Source organism: Cadophora gregata (genome assembly GCF_030347475.1).
Source record: "Cadophora gregata isolate MNR1 chromosome Unknown scaffold_10, whole genome shotgun sequence".
Classification (NCBI taxonomy): domain Eukaryota; kingdom Fungi; phylum Ascomycota; class Leotiomycetes; order Helotiales; family Ploettnerulaceae; genus Cadophora; species Cadophora gregata.
In genome coordinates this window covers 122,036-141,045 of record NW_026695933.1, presented here as the reverse complement: position 1 = coordinate 141,045, position 19,010 = coordinate 122,036, and the positions used below count along the sequence as shown (strand labels likewise).

The 19,010-nt window shown below is 49.8% G+C and overlaps 6 protein-coding genes across 6 annotated transcripts; 3 read left to right on the top strand and 3 right to left on the bottom strand.

The window, feature by feature from the left end:
* Positions 1–750: 750 nt before the first annotated feature.
* ONS95_001407 (uncharacterized protein) lies at positions 751–2,089 on the top strand (the record flags this gene model as incomplete). The annotated part of the gene is made up of 2 exons (XM_058494604.1): positions 751–1,352; positions 1,444–2,089. Exon 2 carries the CDS (start codon positions 1,571–1,573, stop codon positions 2,087–2,089), a length of 519 nt encoding a protein of 172 aa, XP_058354911.1. The 5' UTR covers positions 751–1,352; positions 1,444–1,570.
* A 4,256-nt stretch (positions 2,090–6,345) lies between these two features.
* Positions 6,346–8,609, bottom strand: ONS95_001406 (uncharacterized protein; the record flags this gene model as incomplete). The annotated part of the gene is made up of 7 exons (XM_058494603.1): positions 6,346–6,426; positions 6,495–6,897; positions 7,018–7,202; positions 7,290–7,427; positions 7,534–7,711; positions 7,765–7,862; positions 7,986–8,609. The coding sequence occupies 7 exons, from the start codon at positions 8,607–8,609 to the stop codon at positions 6,346–6,348; spliced, it is 1,707 nt and encodes a 568-aa protein (XP_058354910.1).
* Positions 8,610–9,897: 1,288 nt separating this feature from the next.
* ONS95_001405 (uncharacterized protein) lies at positions 9,898–12,932 on the bottom strand. The gene is made up of 2 exons (XM_058494602.1): positions 11,144–12,932; positions 9,898–10,947 (listed from the first exon to the last, which is right to left on the bottom strand). Exons 1-2 carry the CDS (start codon positions 11,383–11,385, stop codon positions 10,056–10,058), a joined length of 1,134 nt encoding a protein of 377 aa, XP_058354908.1. The 5' UTR covers positions 11,386–12,932; the 3' UTR covers positions 9,898–10,055.
* On the top strand, positions 12,244–12,840 carry ONS95_001404 (uncharacterized protein; the record flags this gene model as incomplete). The annotated part of the gene is made up of 1 exon (XM_058494601.1): positions 12,244–12,840. The coding sequence occupies one exon, from the start codon at positions 12,244–12,246 to the stop codon at positions 12,838–12,840; it is 597 nt and encodes a 198-aa protein (XP_058354909.1).
* Positions 12,933–13,033: 101 nt separating the features above from the next.
* On the bottom strand, positions 13,034–13,687 carry ONS95_001403 (uncharacterized protein; the record flags this gene model as incomplete). Its single annotated transcript, XM_058494600.1, has 1 exon — positions 13,034–13,687. The coding sequence occupies one exon, from the start codon at positions 13,685–13,687 to the stop codon at positions 13,034–13,036; it is 654 nt and encodes a 217-aa protein (XP_058354907.1).
* Positions 13,688–15,127: 1,440 nt separating this feature from the next.
* On the top strand, positions 15,128–19,010 carry ONS95_001402 (uncharacterized protein). Its single transcript, XM_058494599.1, has 5 exons — positions 15,128–16,503; positions 16,551–16,958; positions 17,005–17,079; positions 17,126–18,115; positions 18,201–19,010. Exons 1-4 carry the CDS (start codon positions 15,810–15,812, stop codon positions 17,926–17,928), a joined length of 1,980 nt encoding a protein of 659 aa, XP_058354906.1. The 5' UTR covers positions 15,128–15,809; the 3' UTR covers positions 17,929–18,115; positions 18,201–19,010.

Genomic DNA, 19,010 nt, shown 5'->3' with positions numbered 1-19,010 from the left:
ACCTTTTGAGACGACAAAGAGGAGTCAGGTAAGATTCGTAGCAAAGACAGGTAAGGTTCCAACGGGACCTATCCTTTGTTTCTTCAAGGTCAACTAGTACGCTGATCCACAAAGAACTTAGTGCAGCAGAGTTCGACCTTCTTAACAATTCAAGACTAGCATAAAACAGACAATTGTTGTTGACTTTGCATGTTGAGACTGGATTGGTTTTGATCGTATCACAGAGAAGGCAAGGCGACCTTGGTCAAGATATTATTAACTCGCTTAACTCGAGAAAGGGGGAAGGGGCCATACAGCCAAGCGAGAAGACAACAGGGAACGCTTGAGGTAGGTACAGAATTCACACAGAGTGACAATTAAATCGCCAGTGAAGTCAATCTACTTTATTTTTTTGAGCGAATCCTAATTAGATGGAAAGAACATCATTTATGCAACTTCACTTCTGATTCCCACTTGTGCCGGTGATGGGCTTGTTTGGTCCACGGTTTGTTTCACCGTGTCTTATGTCAAAACCGGAGAGCATGAAATTTTATCTTATAGAATACAAGGTTACAAAAGAGTCAACTACTGTAGCTCTGTTCAACTCTCTGTATAGGTTAAACGAATATTCCTGGTCGCATTTCAACTAGGCCGCCATGCAGCCTTCAAGTTGAGGGAATAGCCACTAAAAGGTCAAGCTCCAAGCTGCCCCGCATCCTAAGCAGCCCCGCCGACCATATCAGAACCCCTCTCTCAATCCCATAATCAAATCCCAAATGCAATAATGCTCTCCTTGACAAACAAATACAAAACAATAATAAACATCATCCCCTACAAGACATTCAAATTCCCATCTCAAGCCCAAAAATCACAGTCGAGGCCCAACAAACTCCCCCAAACTCCCATCCTGTCCAGCCCACTCCACACGGTCTCAGCTGACACCGCACCTAACCCATCGCGTCTCCCCCAGCTCCATTTAGGAATCTTGGCTGTACAACGGCGTCTGGCACAGCAGATTTTTACTAAATGCTTCCCTCACTACCTCACGCTATGTTCCGAACGACGCAACGCGTAGGAAGGTCCGGGGTCTTGGCGAGGGAGTTTGATGAGGGGGTATTTAAAGAGGTGATGGATGCGTCCTTCTATGTCGGCGATTGAAAATTGAGGAGACGATACCTACTTACCTTTTGGTGTGAGGATATCGTGATCGCGTCGAGTTCAACAGGGAAATCTGGGATTCTGTTTTAGGGAAAGGAGTTTAGGTCTTGAGAAAAGAATAAGAGGTTGGAAAGAGATTGGAAGGAGACAAGCAAGCAAACAGTCCTGCCTGCTAGGAAATCAGATTGCCTACCCAGAATCGAAATCACGTCGAAGTACGTTCCCCTTTCTCAGAACACATTCATACCTACCTCACCCTGTGTCGTTTTCTCACTTCCTACCTACATCTACCAACAGCCATCCCAGCTCCAGCAAACCACTTCATATTCCATCCACCTCCGACATATCCTCTACACTACACCACTACACCGCGCATCTCCATACACCACACCACACCACACCACACCACCTAACCCAACTCGAACCCCCCAAAATGCCACCCAAATCCAAAACCAAAACCAAACCAATACCCTCCACCACCCAATCCACCCCCCAAACCCTCCTCCTCCTCTCCCAAATCTTCGCCACAATCCTCCTCTCCTTCGGCCTAAACGCCATCTTCCGCCCCCTCTCAGGCCTCTCATTTTTTGAACTCTACCCCTCTTCATCCCCCTTAACCCCCGCTTCCACACACGAAACAACACTCATCACCGCCCTTATGACCGTTTATGGGATAAGAGATGTGTTCATGGCTGTGGCTATTTACCTAGCTGCTTATTATGCTGACGGTACGGGAGGGAATGGAAACGGTACGGGAGGTAGCAGTGGAAATGTAGCAGGGAGTGGGAGTGGAAATCCAGCAGGCAGGAAAGTCCTAGGCGGGTTGTTGATAGCTGCGAGCGCAGTGGCGTTTGTGGATGGTGCTGTTTGTAGGTGGATTGTAGGCATGGGGGAGTGGGGACATTGGGGGTATGCGCCGGTTTTGGGGGTGCTTGGGGGGTTGATTTTTTGAGGTGGAGGGGGGTGCGGGGGGGTAGGGGGGGGGGGGGAATTGGGGATAGGATAGGGGAGGAAGAGGGGGAAGAGGAGAGGAGGGGGTAAGGGGAGGAGAGGAGAGGGGGTAAGGGCTTAGAGAGAGTGGAAGGAGAGGAGAGGGAGGGGCGTAGAGAGAGTGGAATTAGGAGGGGGGACGGGAAGGGAAGGGAAGGGAGGAAGAGAGAGAGGCATGGGTGGTGGTGATATTAGGAAGGGGATATAAAGAGAGAGAGAGAGAGAGAGAGAGGAATTATTAAAAATTCAAGAGAGAAGTGGCAGGATTGATTGAAGGGCAGCCGCTTGAAAAGAGGATACCCTAGAGAGGCAAGTACAGGAGGGGGAGGGGGAGGGATAAAGTGCTGTTATTATTCCCTAGACTGCGCTATTTGGGTATTGTCTGAAATGTTCTGTTCTGATCAAATGCGTGTTAAGAGGGAAGTAAGTAAGTAAATGATAGCACAGGCACTATATCATTTTGTACTATGGAAGGGATTTTGAGAAAGAGGACGACGAGTACCGAGGACGAGGAAAATGAAAATGGAAATGAATGGTTTTGACAAGGAATCTGTCTGGAAAATAAGAATACATTTCAAAAGCAGATCATGGGTTGGTTTGCAGCTGAGAAATCTATCACAGAAAATGGAAATTGTCATAGTAGGTGGGCGGGGAATGAACATTTAACCATTGATGCAAGTACAAACCACGAGGAGGAGTTTCCATCAGCTCGCGCTAGTATAGATATACGTCGTGAATCATCGAATCGTGTATATTTCTGTTCTACCTGCATAAACATTATCAAATTCAATATTTCCCAACCTATTGCACATGATTATCCAACCTCAAATCTCCAGCCTTTTTAGTATTCCAACCTCCAGTATCCAGCCATGTATACAGGCATGTATATATCCAAATTCATTCGAGACATCCATCCATCCAACCCCAAAGGATAGACATCCAACTCCAGTTTTCCAAGCTCAGCGCAAAACCCCAAAAGATGTCGCCGCGCGGCGCCCCTCTGTAGATCAGGGACTGCTCTCCCTCGCCCTCGGATACCGCCGGATTTCATAAAGATCGAAATCGAAGCTTTTGGCTCGTCGTATCGCGGAGATCTGGGCTTGGTTGAATGTCAAATTAATGCCTGGCTTGGTTGTTTATTGTGTTGCTCAGGTACGCGAATCACAGGCAATGATCGTAGAATCGTTTTCCTCCCCTTCCCCTGTATTCCCACCGCCGAATCTCAAAACATCGGCATCAGAATCAACCACTGCGGGGTTCTCGAAATCATCAAATCTCAATTATTTTATTTGACGACATCGAATTCGACATCGAATTCGATTGCACAGGTGATGTGGATATATATCATGATCTCCATTGCGGGGTGGCTGAGATTGGGAAATTGCATTACACTGCAGGGCAGCGGGTACCCGTTGGTAGGGAGATTCGCATCGTGGGGTTCGGTAAGGTCGGTAAGGACACCTGCATGGGATGGGATGGGATGGGATGGCTGGGGATGCCTGCCTGCACCCAGTGTTTTGCATCAGCATCATCAGCACCAACATCGCGTCGTGTCGTGTCGTGTCGTGTCCTGGAATTGATCGGGGATTTGTTGTATATGTGCAGTATTCGTGTCGTTCGGTGATGAGGGTCAGCAGGTCAGTTTGCTTAGGGTCGTAGGTAGGTAGATAGGTCGAATATCGAGAGAGGTGGGAGTTTGATTCTTGTCGTGGGGAGTTCGATTCCTCCATGTATTGCCGGTATCCCTTCATCCATCCAGCCATTCCATCAGCCCATCGTTCACCTCTCCGTAACTCCCAATCCCAATCCCAGTTCCAAGTAGAACCCGAATCGCCGTCGCGCCTAGCAATTAGAAAATCCGCAGGTTGTATAACTGTTCAAACGGCAATCGTCCTGGTATTATTCTTCTTCAGCGCGATGTTCATGAGAGCCGCGAAGCCGATTACCAGGATGACGCCGCAGAGGGAGATGAGTACGATGGGGAGGGTTTCGAGCATTGTTGCGATGGAGCTGTTTTTTTTTTTTTTTTCTTTTTTTGGGTGGGTGTTGATGTTTGTGTATCTGTTGGTATCGAAATGAAGATGGAGATGTTGGAGTTTGTTGGAATGGGGAGATGGATCGTGCAGTGGTTTTGCAGATGTATCTGGATGGTTGGGAGGAGGCAGGGTGAGATTTGAGGCTAGGGTCGCTCGTTCGTTCGTTCGCAGGTCGAGGAGGCAAGGCGAGGGAGGATAGGTAGGAGTGGACGTGGACGTGAATGAATCAGAGGATAGGCAGGTAATGAATGATGTAACGACAGGTCGAATGTCTCAATAATAACGAGCGAGTGATACAAACAATATCAATCAATCAGTCAATCATTCAATCAATCCAACAAATTTCATTCTCAACCAGACAGGAAAACGTCTGTAAAGACGTTGGTTGGGGCGCGTAAGCTACATATATTCCCGTCTTCCGCATGCTTACCTACTTAACTACCTAGCTACACCTATACTACGAAAATAGCCTTTCCCTTTCCCTTTCCCTTTCCCTTTCCCTTTCCCTTTCCCTTTCCCTTTCCCTACCCCCTCCGCTCCCCTCGTATCCAACGACACCACACCATCTCGTATGCAACTAGACAAACCCTTCACCCTTCACCCTTCCTTCGCTCACTCACTCGCCCTAGAACACGCGTCATCCCTACCACTCCCACCACTAACTTAACTACAACTACGCCGCGCAAAGTCGCGTCGTTTGGGTAAAGACTTTTTGACACCGCTTGGCCTGGCTGAGGGGGGACATTATTAAGACGTTAAGAGGCTTGGTGCATTCGTGCCCGTGCCGGCTGCGAGGCAAACGGCTGGCTGGGCTGGCTGGGCGGGGAATGGATAGGATGGGCATGGAATGCGGTATTTTGCCTTACTTACCTTGGTATGCCTCGGCGGTTTGGGAAAGCCGATTTCCGTTTGCTGTACTCTGTAAATTTACCTTGGGCCTCCTAAATTTTCTGGCTGTGCAGTTAGTTGTTGGGTAGGTACCTGATGCGTGAAGTTCATATCCTCGCACTTAATCAACAAATCATCCCCATCTCCACGTATCCGGCCACCCCTCCCCTCCCCTCCCCTCCCCTCAGCACTGCCCTGTCCTGCCCTACATGCGCCGTAGGAAAAAATGACGCACTCTCCCACCCCACCCCTGTGATCCTGCGCCCCGATACGGTACGATACGATACGCAACGCAATCGAACCCCCCCTGTAGCTCTCTTGCCCTGTTGTGCCTGTGGCCTGTTGTGGAGCAAGGGAAAAAAAAAGGGAAGCGATTTTCAGGGGCCGCTTGGAGGGAGGGGGAAACTTGGGACTTGGCTTTTTCTTGTTGTGTTGATGTGTGTGTGTGTGGTAGACAAACAGGTGAGTAGGTAAGTAGTCGGATGCCGGATGCGCGGGAGTTATGGGAGACAAGAGTTTGTGTTTAGGTTTAGGTTCAGGTTCAGGGGGCTGACGCTGGCTGACGTTTACCTTGGCTGCTTGGGGGAGGTTAAGATCTTACAGTAAGGTAAGGTGTTGGTCCTGCTGTTCCGATTCGTGGGCTGGATTTGGTTGGAGGGGTTTTTTGAATTGTGTGGTTCTTGATTTTAAAGAAGAGGAAGAGGAGATGGTTACTGCATATAATGTACTGGACAGTTAGTGAGTGAGTGCTTTCTACCTTCTCGTTGGTAGCGTCTGTTTGACTTAAACCCTACTAAACGGAGGACTTAGTGATAAGTACGTACAGCGTTGGAAAGAAATCTCCTCCACCTGGTGAGAATCACTGCAGAGGTACTGATGGAGGTTTGGAGAGTATATTCTCTCAATACAATTTCGGAGTCTTCACATGCATGTGATGTAATTATCATATTTAGAATACCTACCTGGGTCAGGACATACTTTACTTCGCCCGGAAAGTTCGGGCGACACGGAAGATGGATCTTTGATTTGAGCTGGGAAGATCGGATGACAGGTACGGAGGGGTGGTACCTTGCAGGATACTGCGAACCAGTTCTACCTAGGTAGGTAAATTAGGACCTAGTCCCATGTCTTGGCTGCTTGTGTCACATGTGGGAGTTTCCGGGTTAGGTTCTGTGCTGGGGTAATTTCATGATGTGTTGTGTTGTATTCCATGTACGTGTTAAAATGCCGTGTGATGTATATGTGTCCTATCGTTGTGCTATACAACTATGCGATGTGATGCAATGTGATCTGTCTAGAGTTTCGCTTTCACCTCTTTATCGCCAACCTCTTCCTTTGCTCGTTCACGGAGGACTTTACGGAGAATCTTGCCGGACTGGATTTGGTCAGTAAAGAACTCCAAACGGGACAAGGTACCAAGACAAATCCAAGGGCCAAACTCACAGGATTCTTCGGCACAGCATCCACAAACACCACACCACCCTCCAACCTCTTCGTCCTACTAACCCTCTTCGCCAACCACTCTTTCACCTCCTCCTCTTTAAGCCCACCCTCACCCTCCTTCCTCACCACATACGCCCTCGGGAACTCCTCACCCCCAATCGTAACCCCAACTACACACGCATCCGCCAGACTCGGATGTTCAAGAAGGATGCCTTCTAGTTCAGCGGGGGCGACTTGGTTGCCTTTGACTTTGATGAGCTCCTTCATGCGGTCGACGATGAAGAAGCGCCCGGAGGTGTCGACGTAGGCGATGTCGCCGGTGCGCATCCAGCGGCCGGTGGAGGGGTCGTCGACGAAGATTTCGGAGGTGGCGCGGGGGTTGCGCCAGTAGCCTTTCATGATGCTGGGGGAGGATGGTGGTCAGCTTTCATCCGTATCAAGGTTGCAATTGGGGGGAAAATCCTTCCTTTGGGCATTTGGAAGGAAATGAACGAGAAAGTGAAAGGGTTGGAAGTCGACGTACTTTGGACCTTGCACCCAAATCTCACCTCTCTCACCATGAGGGACTTCTTTGTACGGTCTCGAATCTACAGACATGATTTTGGCGGAACAATTCGCGTTTAGTTCGCCGACCGAGGATGGATGCGCTTCGAGGGTTGGATCCCAGCCTAGGAGGGAGCAAGTTGCTTCTGTCATACCCCATCCTTGCTGTTGATTGTTAGAAGGTTCCCTTTTTCATACGTTTTCTCGAAATTTGGAACGTGCGAGAATTCAGAGGAGGACATGGGAACTTGCCTTCAATTTCCTATCTCCAGAGGGCCAGAGTGCTTCAGCTTCTCGAATCACGTCGCCGCCTAGTGGTGCGGCTCCAGATCCGATGTCTCTTACACTGCTGAGGTCGTATTTCTTCGTTAGAGGGGATTTGGCGAGAGCCTGTGTGTGTTTTCGTCAGCCCTTTTCTCGTTCCGTTTTCTGGCTTTCCGCATAGCAATCTCTGTCCAGCTCCTGTGAGCTAGAGAGACACAAAGGAGGTACTCACAACAACAATCGGAGGAACCATGATCAAATTCGAGATCTTGAACTTCTGGACCGACTCGAGCATCTGTACGAAATCGAACTTTTTCATCATGTACACTGGAATACCACGCTTAGGTCCGCATGTGATGAAGATGGTTTGTGCCATGGCGTGGTACATGGGGAGGAAGCAGAGCCAATTCCTGAAATTGATTAGCGAGGTTGTCTGGGAAGGGAGGAGCTTAGATGGACATACGCCTGCTTCGTTCGCTCCTCGTAGTCTGGATGTAGACTTGGGAGGTGATTGTACTGGATGGCGTTGGAGATGTAGTTGTAGTGCGTTATCATCACGCCCTGCAGATAGGTCAGTCAGTAGGTATATTTTATCGTCTCCTCTGTTTTCCTTTCGCTGCCACGGTTCCTAATTTGGAACTCCAAGCCAAGCTCAATACAGCAACAGGCACAACCACAACTCACCTTCGGTACCCCCGTCGTCCCCGAGCTATAATTCAAACAACAAACATCCTCTTTGGGATCCTTCGGATCCACCCATTTGAACTTTCTGCCCACCTCCTCACTCTCCACCAAAACTTTCCAATTCCTCACCCCCAACCTATCCTTCCCCCCACCACCACCACCATCAAGCAACAAATCGTCAAAAACAAACACCCTCTCCCTCCCGAACCCAATACTCTCCGCAGCCTCCACCCCCAACTCCAACGCCGCATCCGCACAAACCAAAAACCTTGACTCACTATCCTTCAACTGATACGCCAACTCGCGCGCCACATACCCCGGGTTCGCACCGGTGAATACTCCGCCAGCCATTAAAATGCCCATGAAGACTACGGGAAAGAAGATGTTGTTGCCGGAGAAGAGCAGTACACGGTCGCCGGGTTGAAGACCGGCTTTGATGAGGCCGGCGGCGAGGCGTTGGGAGAGGAGCCGGAAGGTGTCGTGGGTTAGATGGACGGAGGGTGAGTCGGCGGATATGAAGGCTGGTTTGGAGCCATTGGGGAGGGAGTGTGTGGGTGAAGTGAAGAGGAATTTAGGGAGGGAGGTGGTTGGAATGGGGAGGGTCCAGCGGGAGTGGATTGGCATTTTGAGGATTGGGTAGGTGGTTGTGTCTTGGGGGTGAGATTTGGTGAAGCTGGATATCGTGACTCGTGATATCGTGATGAAGGTATGAAGCTGACCAGGGTGATGTTTGAGCGGATTATGGTCGTGTCTATCTCATCTACCGGTATCGTACAGTACAGTAATATCTATGATGCCGGGAAGTCGCAAGATTCCCTTGTGTGCAAGGTGCAAGTATTGGGCTCAACTCGAAGCTCCCGGTGTTGACTCCCAAAACAAAGATCCGTGGGTCGCAGAGTCGTATCAATCATCAATCTCAATCAAGTACGGGACAGGCGCAAGAGGATGATAAGATATCCAGAGGAAGAAGAAACCCAAAGAAAAATAAATTAAATGGCACCAAGTCCCTTATGACGCTCACCCCTCCTCGAGGCACAGCACAGCTCGTTTACGTTCTCCAGATACAGACAGCGATACATGCGGGCGCAAGTGTGGGGTAGCTCTTCATCCCACGGCTCGTGACGGCTCCCGGACTGACGCCAACCGAGGCGATTTGAATCGGGGAGCCGAGAGCGAGCCAATTGGAGGGGCTGGGTTGAGAGGTGATCGGACTTTGATATGTTCCGACCTTGACAGCAATTCCGAAATTTTGGTTTCTGGTAGATTTGGAGAAGGACGAATAATCATTGCTTTGGGCATTGGCCGGAAGTCCGATTACGATTGCTTGGGTGTCTAAATGGGGAAGGAGATTGTAGGTGTGAGATGCGCTCCTGGATACGAAAGCTGAGAGAAGCCGACCCGAGAATGGAATAGACGATAAGGAGGGCATGTGATGTTTCGACGCGAATCTGGGAAATTCGAAAGCCACGACATACAAGAACTCGGTAATACATCCTCTAAGTGATGAAGCCTTGGAAAGAAAAGAAAAATCCTCTTGAAGGCTTTGCACTACTTGACTTATAATGTCACGTGCAGGTGCCTGACTTCCTTTCAGATTATGAATTAGCAGGAATGCTAGATACTGAGGAGAAGCGTCCTTTCTAAATCTGGTGTGGAGAGTATGAGCTGAGTCTTAGCATACATAGTTTTAGATGTCAGATTTATGAACGAAAAGAATCAAAATAAACAGCGCCACACAGGCGAGGTACGAAACCAAGAAAGGAAAGTATTTTGAATGGAAACGACGTGAGAAAATTGTCGAAATACTTTAATTATTTAGGCATTGATAGTATAAGCTCTACGGCCCTGCAAAATATGGAAAGCACTTATAACTGTAACTTCCGAATGTTAGAACTTTCAGTGTTTACATCTCGTCACTTGCAAGTGCCAGCCGAGGAGATGAGGGCACCAGGAAACAAGCAAGACTCTAAGTCATTATCGCTTTTTTTTGTTCTATGCAACTTCAATGTCAATACCCAGTAAATAGTGTAAATGCAGATTCAGATCCATCCCTTAACTCGCAGTCACCCACTACTGCATAACCAACACAAACTTCCCCTTCCCCCTCTCCCCGGCCAACTTATACGCCTCAACCCCATTCTCCAACGGCACCTCATTCCAACTCCCCTCCGCCGTACCCTTCAATACCCCCCTCTCAAATAACCCCCTCATCTCCCCCAACAACCCCGCCATCTCCCCAACCCCATACAACAAACTATTAACCCCAAACAAACTCGCTTCCTTCCTATAGAAACCCGTCATCTTCACCCCAAGAACACTATCCGCTCCTCCTCCCCTGGGCGCAGCAATGAACACCACTCTCCCTCTCAGAGCGAGCTTACTCACTGCAGCTGAAGTGAGCGCCGGACTACCGACGGTATCGATCACGATATCGACGCCTTTCCCGTTGGTTAGAGTATCGAGAGTAGAGAGTGAGGGATCGGAAGCTGTATTCACATCCCCCTTATCACTCCTCACTCCTTCCAGGACTCTCGCACCCCTCGCCCTCGCAAGCTGCACAACCGCCGCTCCAACCGCACCATTCGCTCCAAGCACCAACACCGTCTCCCTCTCCTCCTTCTCTTTCCCTCCCTTCCCATCCTTCACCTCCCCCAACCCAACTCGTCTCAACACCAATCCCGCAGTACTAAACGGCACTCCCACAGTAGCAGCCTGCACCCAGGACAAGCTCTCCGGTTTCTCAACCACGGCGTTCTCGGGTACGGAAAGAAACTCGGCGTGCGCGCCGGAGACGGTGAAGCCTTGTGTGTTGCCGGAGGTGCCGAACACTGGTTTGTTGTAGAGTGGGTGAGAAGAGGGTGAGATTACTGTGCCGGAGAAGTCGCGGCCGGGGATACGGTTCCCGCCTGGGGGGATGCTGAGGAGTGGGAAGGAGCCGGTGGAGTTGAGGAGGTCGGAGGGGCTGGAGGAGGGTTAGTTACCTAGCTGTGGTGGACTTGGGGGGTTGGGGAGTTGGAAATTGGAAATTGGACATGTATGTGGTGGAAGAAGAACAGATAGGACAGGCGAAAAGGATGAGATGTGAAGTGATATGATTTTTGATTTTTGATTTTCAAAGTAGGGAGATATAAGATGATAAATAAATATCCTGTACTTACTGGATAGCAGAGGCATGAACTTGAATCAATAGTTCTCCCTCTTGTGGCTCAGGTCTAGGAACCTCTCCCAGCGTAAGAACTGGTGGTTTTGAGGCATCGGGACGGCTGAGAAGAAGGGCTTTCATTGTTGACATCCTGATCGTCGGAGCTCTTTTATCCGATGAAAAAATCCTTGTGATATTTTTGTAGTCCTTGTTTTCGTCTAGTTGAAAATGTGCTTGTAGACTCAACAATCTGTTCATGAACTTTTAAGTATGAAGGAGTAAAATAATAATTCAACAGAGAAACCACAAACGAAGAAGCTATGACGCGATAAGTATTAAGTAAGTAAAGTGAGTAAGGCTCCAGCCTTGTCCTCTCGCTAGGTTGTTGACCAAGCGTTTTCAATCACTCAATTGCCCAACCAGGTAGATGACAAAGATGCTGCAATGTGCTGAATAACACTTACTCAAATGATGATTGGTCAGGGCATTGGTTGGGCCGGAAGTTTAGCGAGAGAGGAAGGGCGCGGATTGGGTGGGTGCAAAGCCTTGTTTTGGGTTAGCGAAGGGATTAGGATGGGATGGACTGGGACTGATTTGGGTATTGAGGATGGTTTGGTAAGTATGGATCTGTAGATGAATTTTAAGTTTTGGGGAAGAGTAGCAGATGTTCTGTCTCTCATCCTACCTAGGTAGCCACATCCCGCTCCGATCATGTGTATGACATTAGGCCAGGCTTGGTGAGCTGTTCGACGCTAGTAAGGAAAATGGTGTTGATGCCACAGGAACTCCTATCGCAATAGGTATGAAGTAGTGGTATTGCATTTGTATCGAATTATTTATGCAGCTAGCTAGGTAGGTTCAAATTTCGGTTTATTACACACCCTCGTCACCTCTATCTGAGCTAGCCCAATTAGGTAATCTAGGCAACAATGCCCAAGTCAAGTCCAAACAAGAAGAATATGAGGTGGTTATATTCTATTCAGCTCCTTCACGTTCTCCATACCTACCAAGCAGATTCAAATCCGAGTTTCAACTTCCTTCCTCTTGCAAGAGCCCTCAACACCGAACCGGAAACCACAATAGACATAAATCAAAGCAGCCATTTCCTAATATAAAATGGTCCAACTCGATTCCACTCCAGCACTTCTGATAATCGATATGCAAAACGCCTTTTGCCACAACCAAGGCAGCTTCTCAAAATTAGCCATGCAAAGCCCACCAACAGCCATCATCCCACCCATCAACTCCCTCCGCCTCGCCTTCCGCACCGCCAAATTCCCGGTCTTCTTCCTCCGGACAGGCTACAACGCCGACTACTCTGACCGCCGCGCCTGCGACAGAGGGTACAGTATAGAACGACTTCAAGGTCTAATCCGAGGGTCTTGGGACGCTGATATTCTCGATGAACTGAAACCCGAACCTGACGAGAATGTTGTTGACAAGACGAGGAATTCGGGGTTCTTTCGGACGGGGCTGGAAAGTGTGCTGAGGGAGAGGGGGGTCGATCATTTGGTTTTGGTGGGGGTGGGGACGGATGTTTGTGTGGAGTCGACGGCGAGGGAGGGGTATCAGATGGATTTTGGGGTTACGACTGTTGGTGATGCGACTGGGACGTTTAATGAGGCGGATCATTTGGCTGCTTTGCACGCCTTGCGATATTTTGGCGGCACGGCGTCGACGGCGGAGGTCATTGAAGCTTTGCAGAAGCTATGAGACTTGTGCAAGCAAAGAGTGTTATAGATGATGGAAAAGACTATATATGGGGTGCGTCTATTAGACAAGGATAGACGTTGTAGCATCAAGCCATTCAAATTATACATTTTTGGTAAATAGAATCTATCAATCCATCTAGTTCATTTCATCCGACCCTCATCCACATCCAAATCTACTCCGTCTTCCCATCTCCTCAAGCCAACTGCCCCCTAACAGCACCCGCCAACGCCAAACTCGAATGCGTATCCGCCATAAACGCCGCCGGATTCGCCTCAATCATCTCAACACGAAATCCCTCCCCACTATCCTTCCCGTCAACCACCACACCCGTCACAAACGGCCCCTTCAAACATCCCGCACTATTCCTCACCGTCCCATCCCCACCAGCCACCACCTCCGGATTCGGGAACGCGATCCTCGGAGGCCCGCTCGCCCCCAGAGCCGCCTCGTGAATATGCGTAGCTGTTGTTGCCGGGGATGAGAAATCCCCTTGGAAGTTGTTCAGCGTGATGTTGTAGCAGATCATGTCGAGGGCGCTGTGGAGTCCGAAGTTGAATGTTCCTGTGGCGCCGGGGAGGCCGCCTGTGGGTTCGGTGCCGTTGACGACGGCTTCAGGCAGGGCGGAGATGAATTGTGTCGAGGAGAAGGTGAAGAGTTGGTTGGGGTTGCCGATGGCGTTGGCTCCGAGGGGGTCTTGGCCGAGGTTGATGTTGAGGGTTAGGGCGAGGGCGCCGCCGTTGTTGCTGTTGGTGTCGATGTTTAGGGGGGCTGCTGAGGAGGAGGAGGTGATGAGGAGGGTGCTGAGCGCCAGGCTAGCGATTGTTGGGAGTGTTGTTGATGGCTTCATTATGAATGTGGATTATATGAATGTTGGTAGAGAATGAGAGGATCGAAGTAACAGTGTACGCGATAAGATGCTGGAAACAGAAGTGAAGTGAAAGAACGAATGTTTGTTTGTGAAGTGAAGGACGGTGGAAACGACTGCTCAACAGTATAGCTCAGCTGGATCAAGCAAAGTCTATTCGTTCCTCACGCCTACCTTTATATCACCTCACCTCAAATCAACACCGGACGGCAGCTGCCAGAATGCTTGGTACTCAATCCCAAGGCTTGGTAGGTGGTGGGAGTTGTTGTTCCCGATAGACTCTCCACCTCCACGAAGTAACCATCCAGTCCCGAGCCTGGCAGCGGAAACTAGAGATGGAAAATAAGACGAACTCGCCTCATTTTAACCCCTTCCAAGCTTTTCCCAGAGCTTGGTATTGATGCTCACGGGCATAAACTTCTCTGCTGAGGCTGAGTCGTAGCGCCCAAGATATTTGGCAGTTACAGGACTTTGCGCAAAGGTACGCGTATCAGTGCGTGCACGGAAGCTTTCCCTAAGCGAGCGTTGATATTTTGTCCACTGCCCAGGGACTCTGTAACATTGGCGGCGTCTCGATATACTTGGCCAATGCTCCTGTCGAGGGAACATCGAAACATGGAAAGAATTGAATCCGAGCTCGAAGGATGAGGATTGAGTACTTATATGGCAATCAATCGCCTCGTTGATGGCTGGCTACCTTCACTTAATCCCACGGCCGCTGGTCTGCCTGTGGAATTGTTAGAAGGTAAGAAACAGCTCAAAGCGGCGCAAACTTACGTATCCTCATAAGATCCTACAACTGCATACATATCTACTAATTGAGGTATGTGGCGACAAAACGAACTGAAGTACGTAGGATTTGTCGGTGTAAGAGATACTTCTGCTCATGGTCACGAGCGGGGTTCGGGCCTTCGTGGAAAGCGAAGACCTCACCCCGCCTTCAGACGAACTCAATTCTCCTTTAAAGCAGCTTCATTCGAGAGTTTTGGGGCTTAGTAAGGTGAAGCAAGACTGATGTCGCGGTCGTGGAGATAAAACAGGAAAAGAAGTTGAGGCAGCAGGAGTGAGGAAAGCATCTGGTTATGATGAAGGTCGCCATGCTGGGAATGCTTGACATTTCAAGGAACCGGACCCTAAAAAATGACTGCCGTTCGAAAGCCGGCATTAGAAGACTGACGGTAAGTCCAAAGTCAGCAGAAACAAATCTGACATGTGGTCGAGCAAACAAGGTGGAATGGAAATATCATCATTTGTCACGTTCTCGGCGTTGAGCTTCTGATCCCTCGTCAGATTCGCCTGAGTGGCAATGAAGATTTTCCTTTTTAAGACATCAACAAAGCCAGCGCGCCCAGCCGAGCTGCCGGATTACCCGGCTCAGCCGGGTCTAGGGTAGAGGAAGTGTTCAACATCCTTAAAGGGGCGGGGATTAATAAGCTTTGCCCATGCAAATCGATGCATCGTGTCCAATTGCATTGCATTGCATGGCAGAGCTTGAGTGGAGGTGGAGGACTAGGACTAACAGAAAGGCTGTTTGATCAGATAAAACTGAAGCAGAAGTTGAACTTAGATTGCTGGGCTGATAGATTCAGACAGGCTTCATCCAGTCATTCTCCAAACTCACGAGGTGAAGAAAGAAACCTGTTAATTTCCATACCGGTTCTTTGCTCCAACACTCGAATCTTGATACCCGATTGACCCTGCAGCGCATCTTATCTCGCACGCCGCTTCAGCGATTGCTCATCACAACAGCACTGTCAGCAAAGCCCAGCGCACGCTGCAGGCACTGGCTTCCAACCTTAAAGCAGCGGATGACGTACAAATCTGGCCCTGCAAAATAACGAGCGCGACCCGCCCATTATCCGCAGGGAAGAGATAGCTGGACCAGAGAACAGAGCAAGCAAGAGAGCAGATCTCGACGGCAAAAACAATACAAACAACACAGCGCCCGGCACTCACTCATACTTAGTCTTTCATTCTGTCCCTTTGCCTTACGTGGGCTGCAGAATATCTGCACAACACTCATCACATCCGCCAGCAGTAACAAAGCGGAATTCCACAAACCAGAGATACCCACCCACCTACATCAACAGCCAGGTCCGCAGGCATGGCCGAACACAACGACACCCCCAATCCCATTAATCCTAATAACCTCCTCGTCCCGGAATCGTCGCCCTACTTCCAAGATGCCGTCACGGGGAGGCAGCGGTCGAATTCTACGCGCTCGCAGAGATCACAGCGATCCGGCATTCTACAAACACCTCTAGCAGAACTCGAAGCCCCGAATACGCCAGAGAGAGAAAGGGACTATACGCGCAGACCCAGCATTCGCATCAGACGGCTCTCAAATGCCCCACCAGCGACACCAGGCACACAGGCCAGCGAACATGGCGGAGAAAGCTCGTCGTCGTCGCCGTCTGCGTTGGGGTCGGGTTCAGCGAGGAGGAATCGCAGCGCAAGTGATCCGCAGAGGGGAATTGGAGGTGTTCCCAGACTGTTTGGAACGAGAGATAGTTATATGCCAGAAGTTCAGGAGGAGAATGTTTCGCCGACGACGGGGAGGGCAACTGAGCAGTTCCCGCCGATTATGGAACAGGTTGATCGGACGGATCATGCTCCGTCACAGCCAGAGCCGGACCGAGCAGCAACACCAACACCAGAACCGACTTCGAGATGGAGGACGTTGAGGAGGGCGAGGACGAATATTGGGACGGATAAGGAGAAGGGGAAGGAAATACAGACTGAGGGGCAGAAGGAGAGCGAGTACGAGGAGGATCTGGTGGATTTGTTGGATCTTGTTGGTAGGTTTTCTTGGATACATGGAGGAGCAGAAGCTAATAACTGTCAGACCCCGAAATATCAACCCTCCAAACCCTCACCAACGTCCAGAACTCCCTCTTTGTTCCTGATCTTGGTAAATACCTCAATCGACGGCCAACATACAACCTAACGAAACGGCCTACACAAGTTCCCGAGAGCAGTACATCAGGAAGTGACGATGACACAGCACCAGACGTACCTCCGAAAGACGACGAACGACCACCAGCCCAGCGTGTGAATACAGGGGCAACGCTAAACACCATCTCGTCGCATGTTAATGTTAGATACTATGCCGTCTTACCGCATGGAGTGCGGATACCTAATTGGAGTGAGGAGGAGAAATTGGAACTTAATGATCATGTCCGGCACATGCTACATTCTCGAAGGTCGAAATTCAAGAGGAGTATGAAGGGATTTAAGCAATATGTTTCGAAACGTAAGGCCTTCGAACTCTTGTCTCACTTCAGCCCTAACATCTGCAGCCCTCGGATTTTTCGTCACGTTTTACGCTGTATCGATCACTGCTTTTGGTCTTGCTTGGGTTCTTTTCCTCATCGGTAAGTACTTTCTTTGTCTGATATGAATACCTACTCACACAACCAGGATGGATCAACGTCGGTGGCTCTCGCGAAGATTATCTCGTCAACATCATTGACAACGTCCTCGTCGCCCTCTTCGCCGTCATGGGCGACGGCCTCGCCCCCTTCCGCTGCATCGACACCTACCACATGTGTTTCATCGCCCACTACCACCACCTAACGTGGCGCCTACGTCGGGAGAAATCCCTCCCCAAACTCGCCAACAACAGCGACCTCCCCGCCGTCCAACCCTCGGAGGTAACCGATATCGAGAAACAGGAATTCTCTGTCCTGTCCCCTGAACAAGTCAAGAAGTTACAACATCATCAGAAGAAGTTCGCGAGGAGTCACAGTTTCTATAAACCCCACGAGACAGCTACGCATTATGCATTCCCGCTCCGCCTCCTCGTCGCCATCGTCGTCCTCCTAGACTGCCACTCCCTCCTCCAAATCGCCCTCGGGACATGTACCTGGGCGATATCCTACCACGTGCGGCCCTTCGCACTCACGACCGTCATCCTCTGCTGCAGCATCACCGTCAACATCACAGCGGGGATCCTCATCACGGTCGGGGATCACAAGACGCGGAAGAAGGATGTCAGGGAGAAGATGATTAGGCAGGAGATGACGGCTGAGGGGATCAAGAAGGTGGAGAAGAAACGGAGGCATGACTTGAAGAAGGCCGGGCTGGTGAAGGAGGGGGAGAAGTGTGAGAGTGCCCTGGATATGGCGGGCGAGACGGAGGAGCAGAGGAGTGAGAGGCAGAGTCGGTTGGCGCTTAGGACGGTGGATCCCGGGGCGGATGCGGCGGTGCCGAGGAAGTTGTAAGGTAGGTATTTTTGACTGGGGGCTGGTCTGGCTTGAGTTGGCTTGGGCTGGCTCAAGTGTGGGGAGAGAACTTCTTTGTGTTGGAAAATATATCTGGATAATGGGTTGCAGACAGCAGACAGCAGACGGCAGACGGCAAAAGGCAGAATGTATGATTGGCGAGGTTGTGGCTTGTAAGCTTTGGAAAGTTAGTAAATCTTCAAGATGATAAGCCAAGTTGGAGAGGGCTATTGAGTACCTTGCCTTGCGTACGTCCTGATTGGATGATTTAGGATCTCCCTCCGTCGACTACATATCCCTTTCGACTCGATTTTTCACACGCACATAATCACACATCTCACTTTCCTTTCGTTTTGCTGGATGGTGTTTCTATATGGGGACGGCCTAGGATTCCGAGATTCGTCGTTGATGCTAGCAACCAGATCGACAACAGGTCTTCCCTTCCATCGAAATTTGCTGCTTCTTGGCTGCTGCTTTTTTTTTCTTTTGATGACAAATCGGAAATGGCAAAGAGAGGTGAAGGTGGAAAACAGTTTGGCCTCCCTTGACATCCTTTGAAGTTCAATACCACCACGAAGTAAGTAATTGAAATACGGGGGAATTTGATGACGGAGTGAGTACATATGTTAAATTATCGATCGGTTGTGACACATTGTCCCCAGGAACGATACAGCTAGATTTTCATCTTGTGATCTTCATGAAACAATGCTGACTTTCTATGCACTTTCATCAAGCCCACGAGGTCAAATTGATCCTAAGTTGGTGTGTATCTGTAACCAGGAGTAGACCCGATTCATAGTCGTGCACTCTGATAAATCCCGAAGCCACGTTGGTTCAGTGCAAAATCTAAAGGGAGAAACGATGGCGAGCAGTCATACCGGCCCTCGAGCTAGGATGACTAAAATCGGTCCTACCCGCAGAACTGTCTTGACTGCTAACCTGCTAGAATATTGACTTACTTCCAGACAAGCATCCGATCGTAGTCTCGGTAGTGGACGATAATGCGAAGCGAAGGTGGACGTCATGAACTAAGCTCGCTAAGCAATTTATGAGTGTTGATCTAAAGCGTGGAGGGAGGCGAG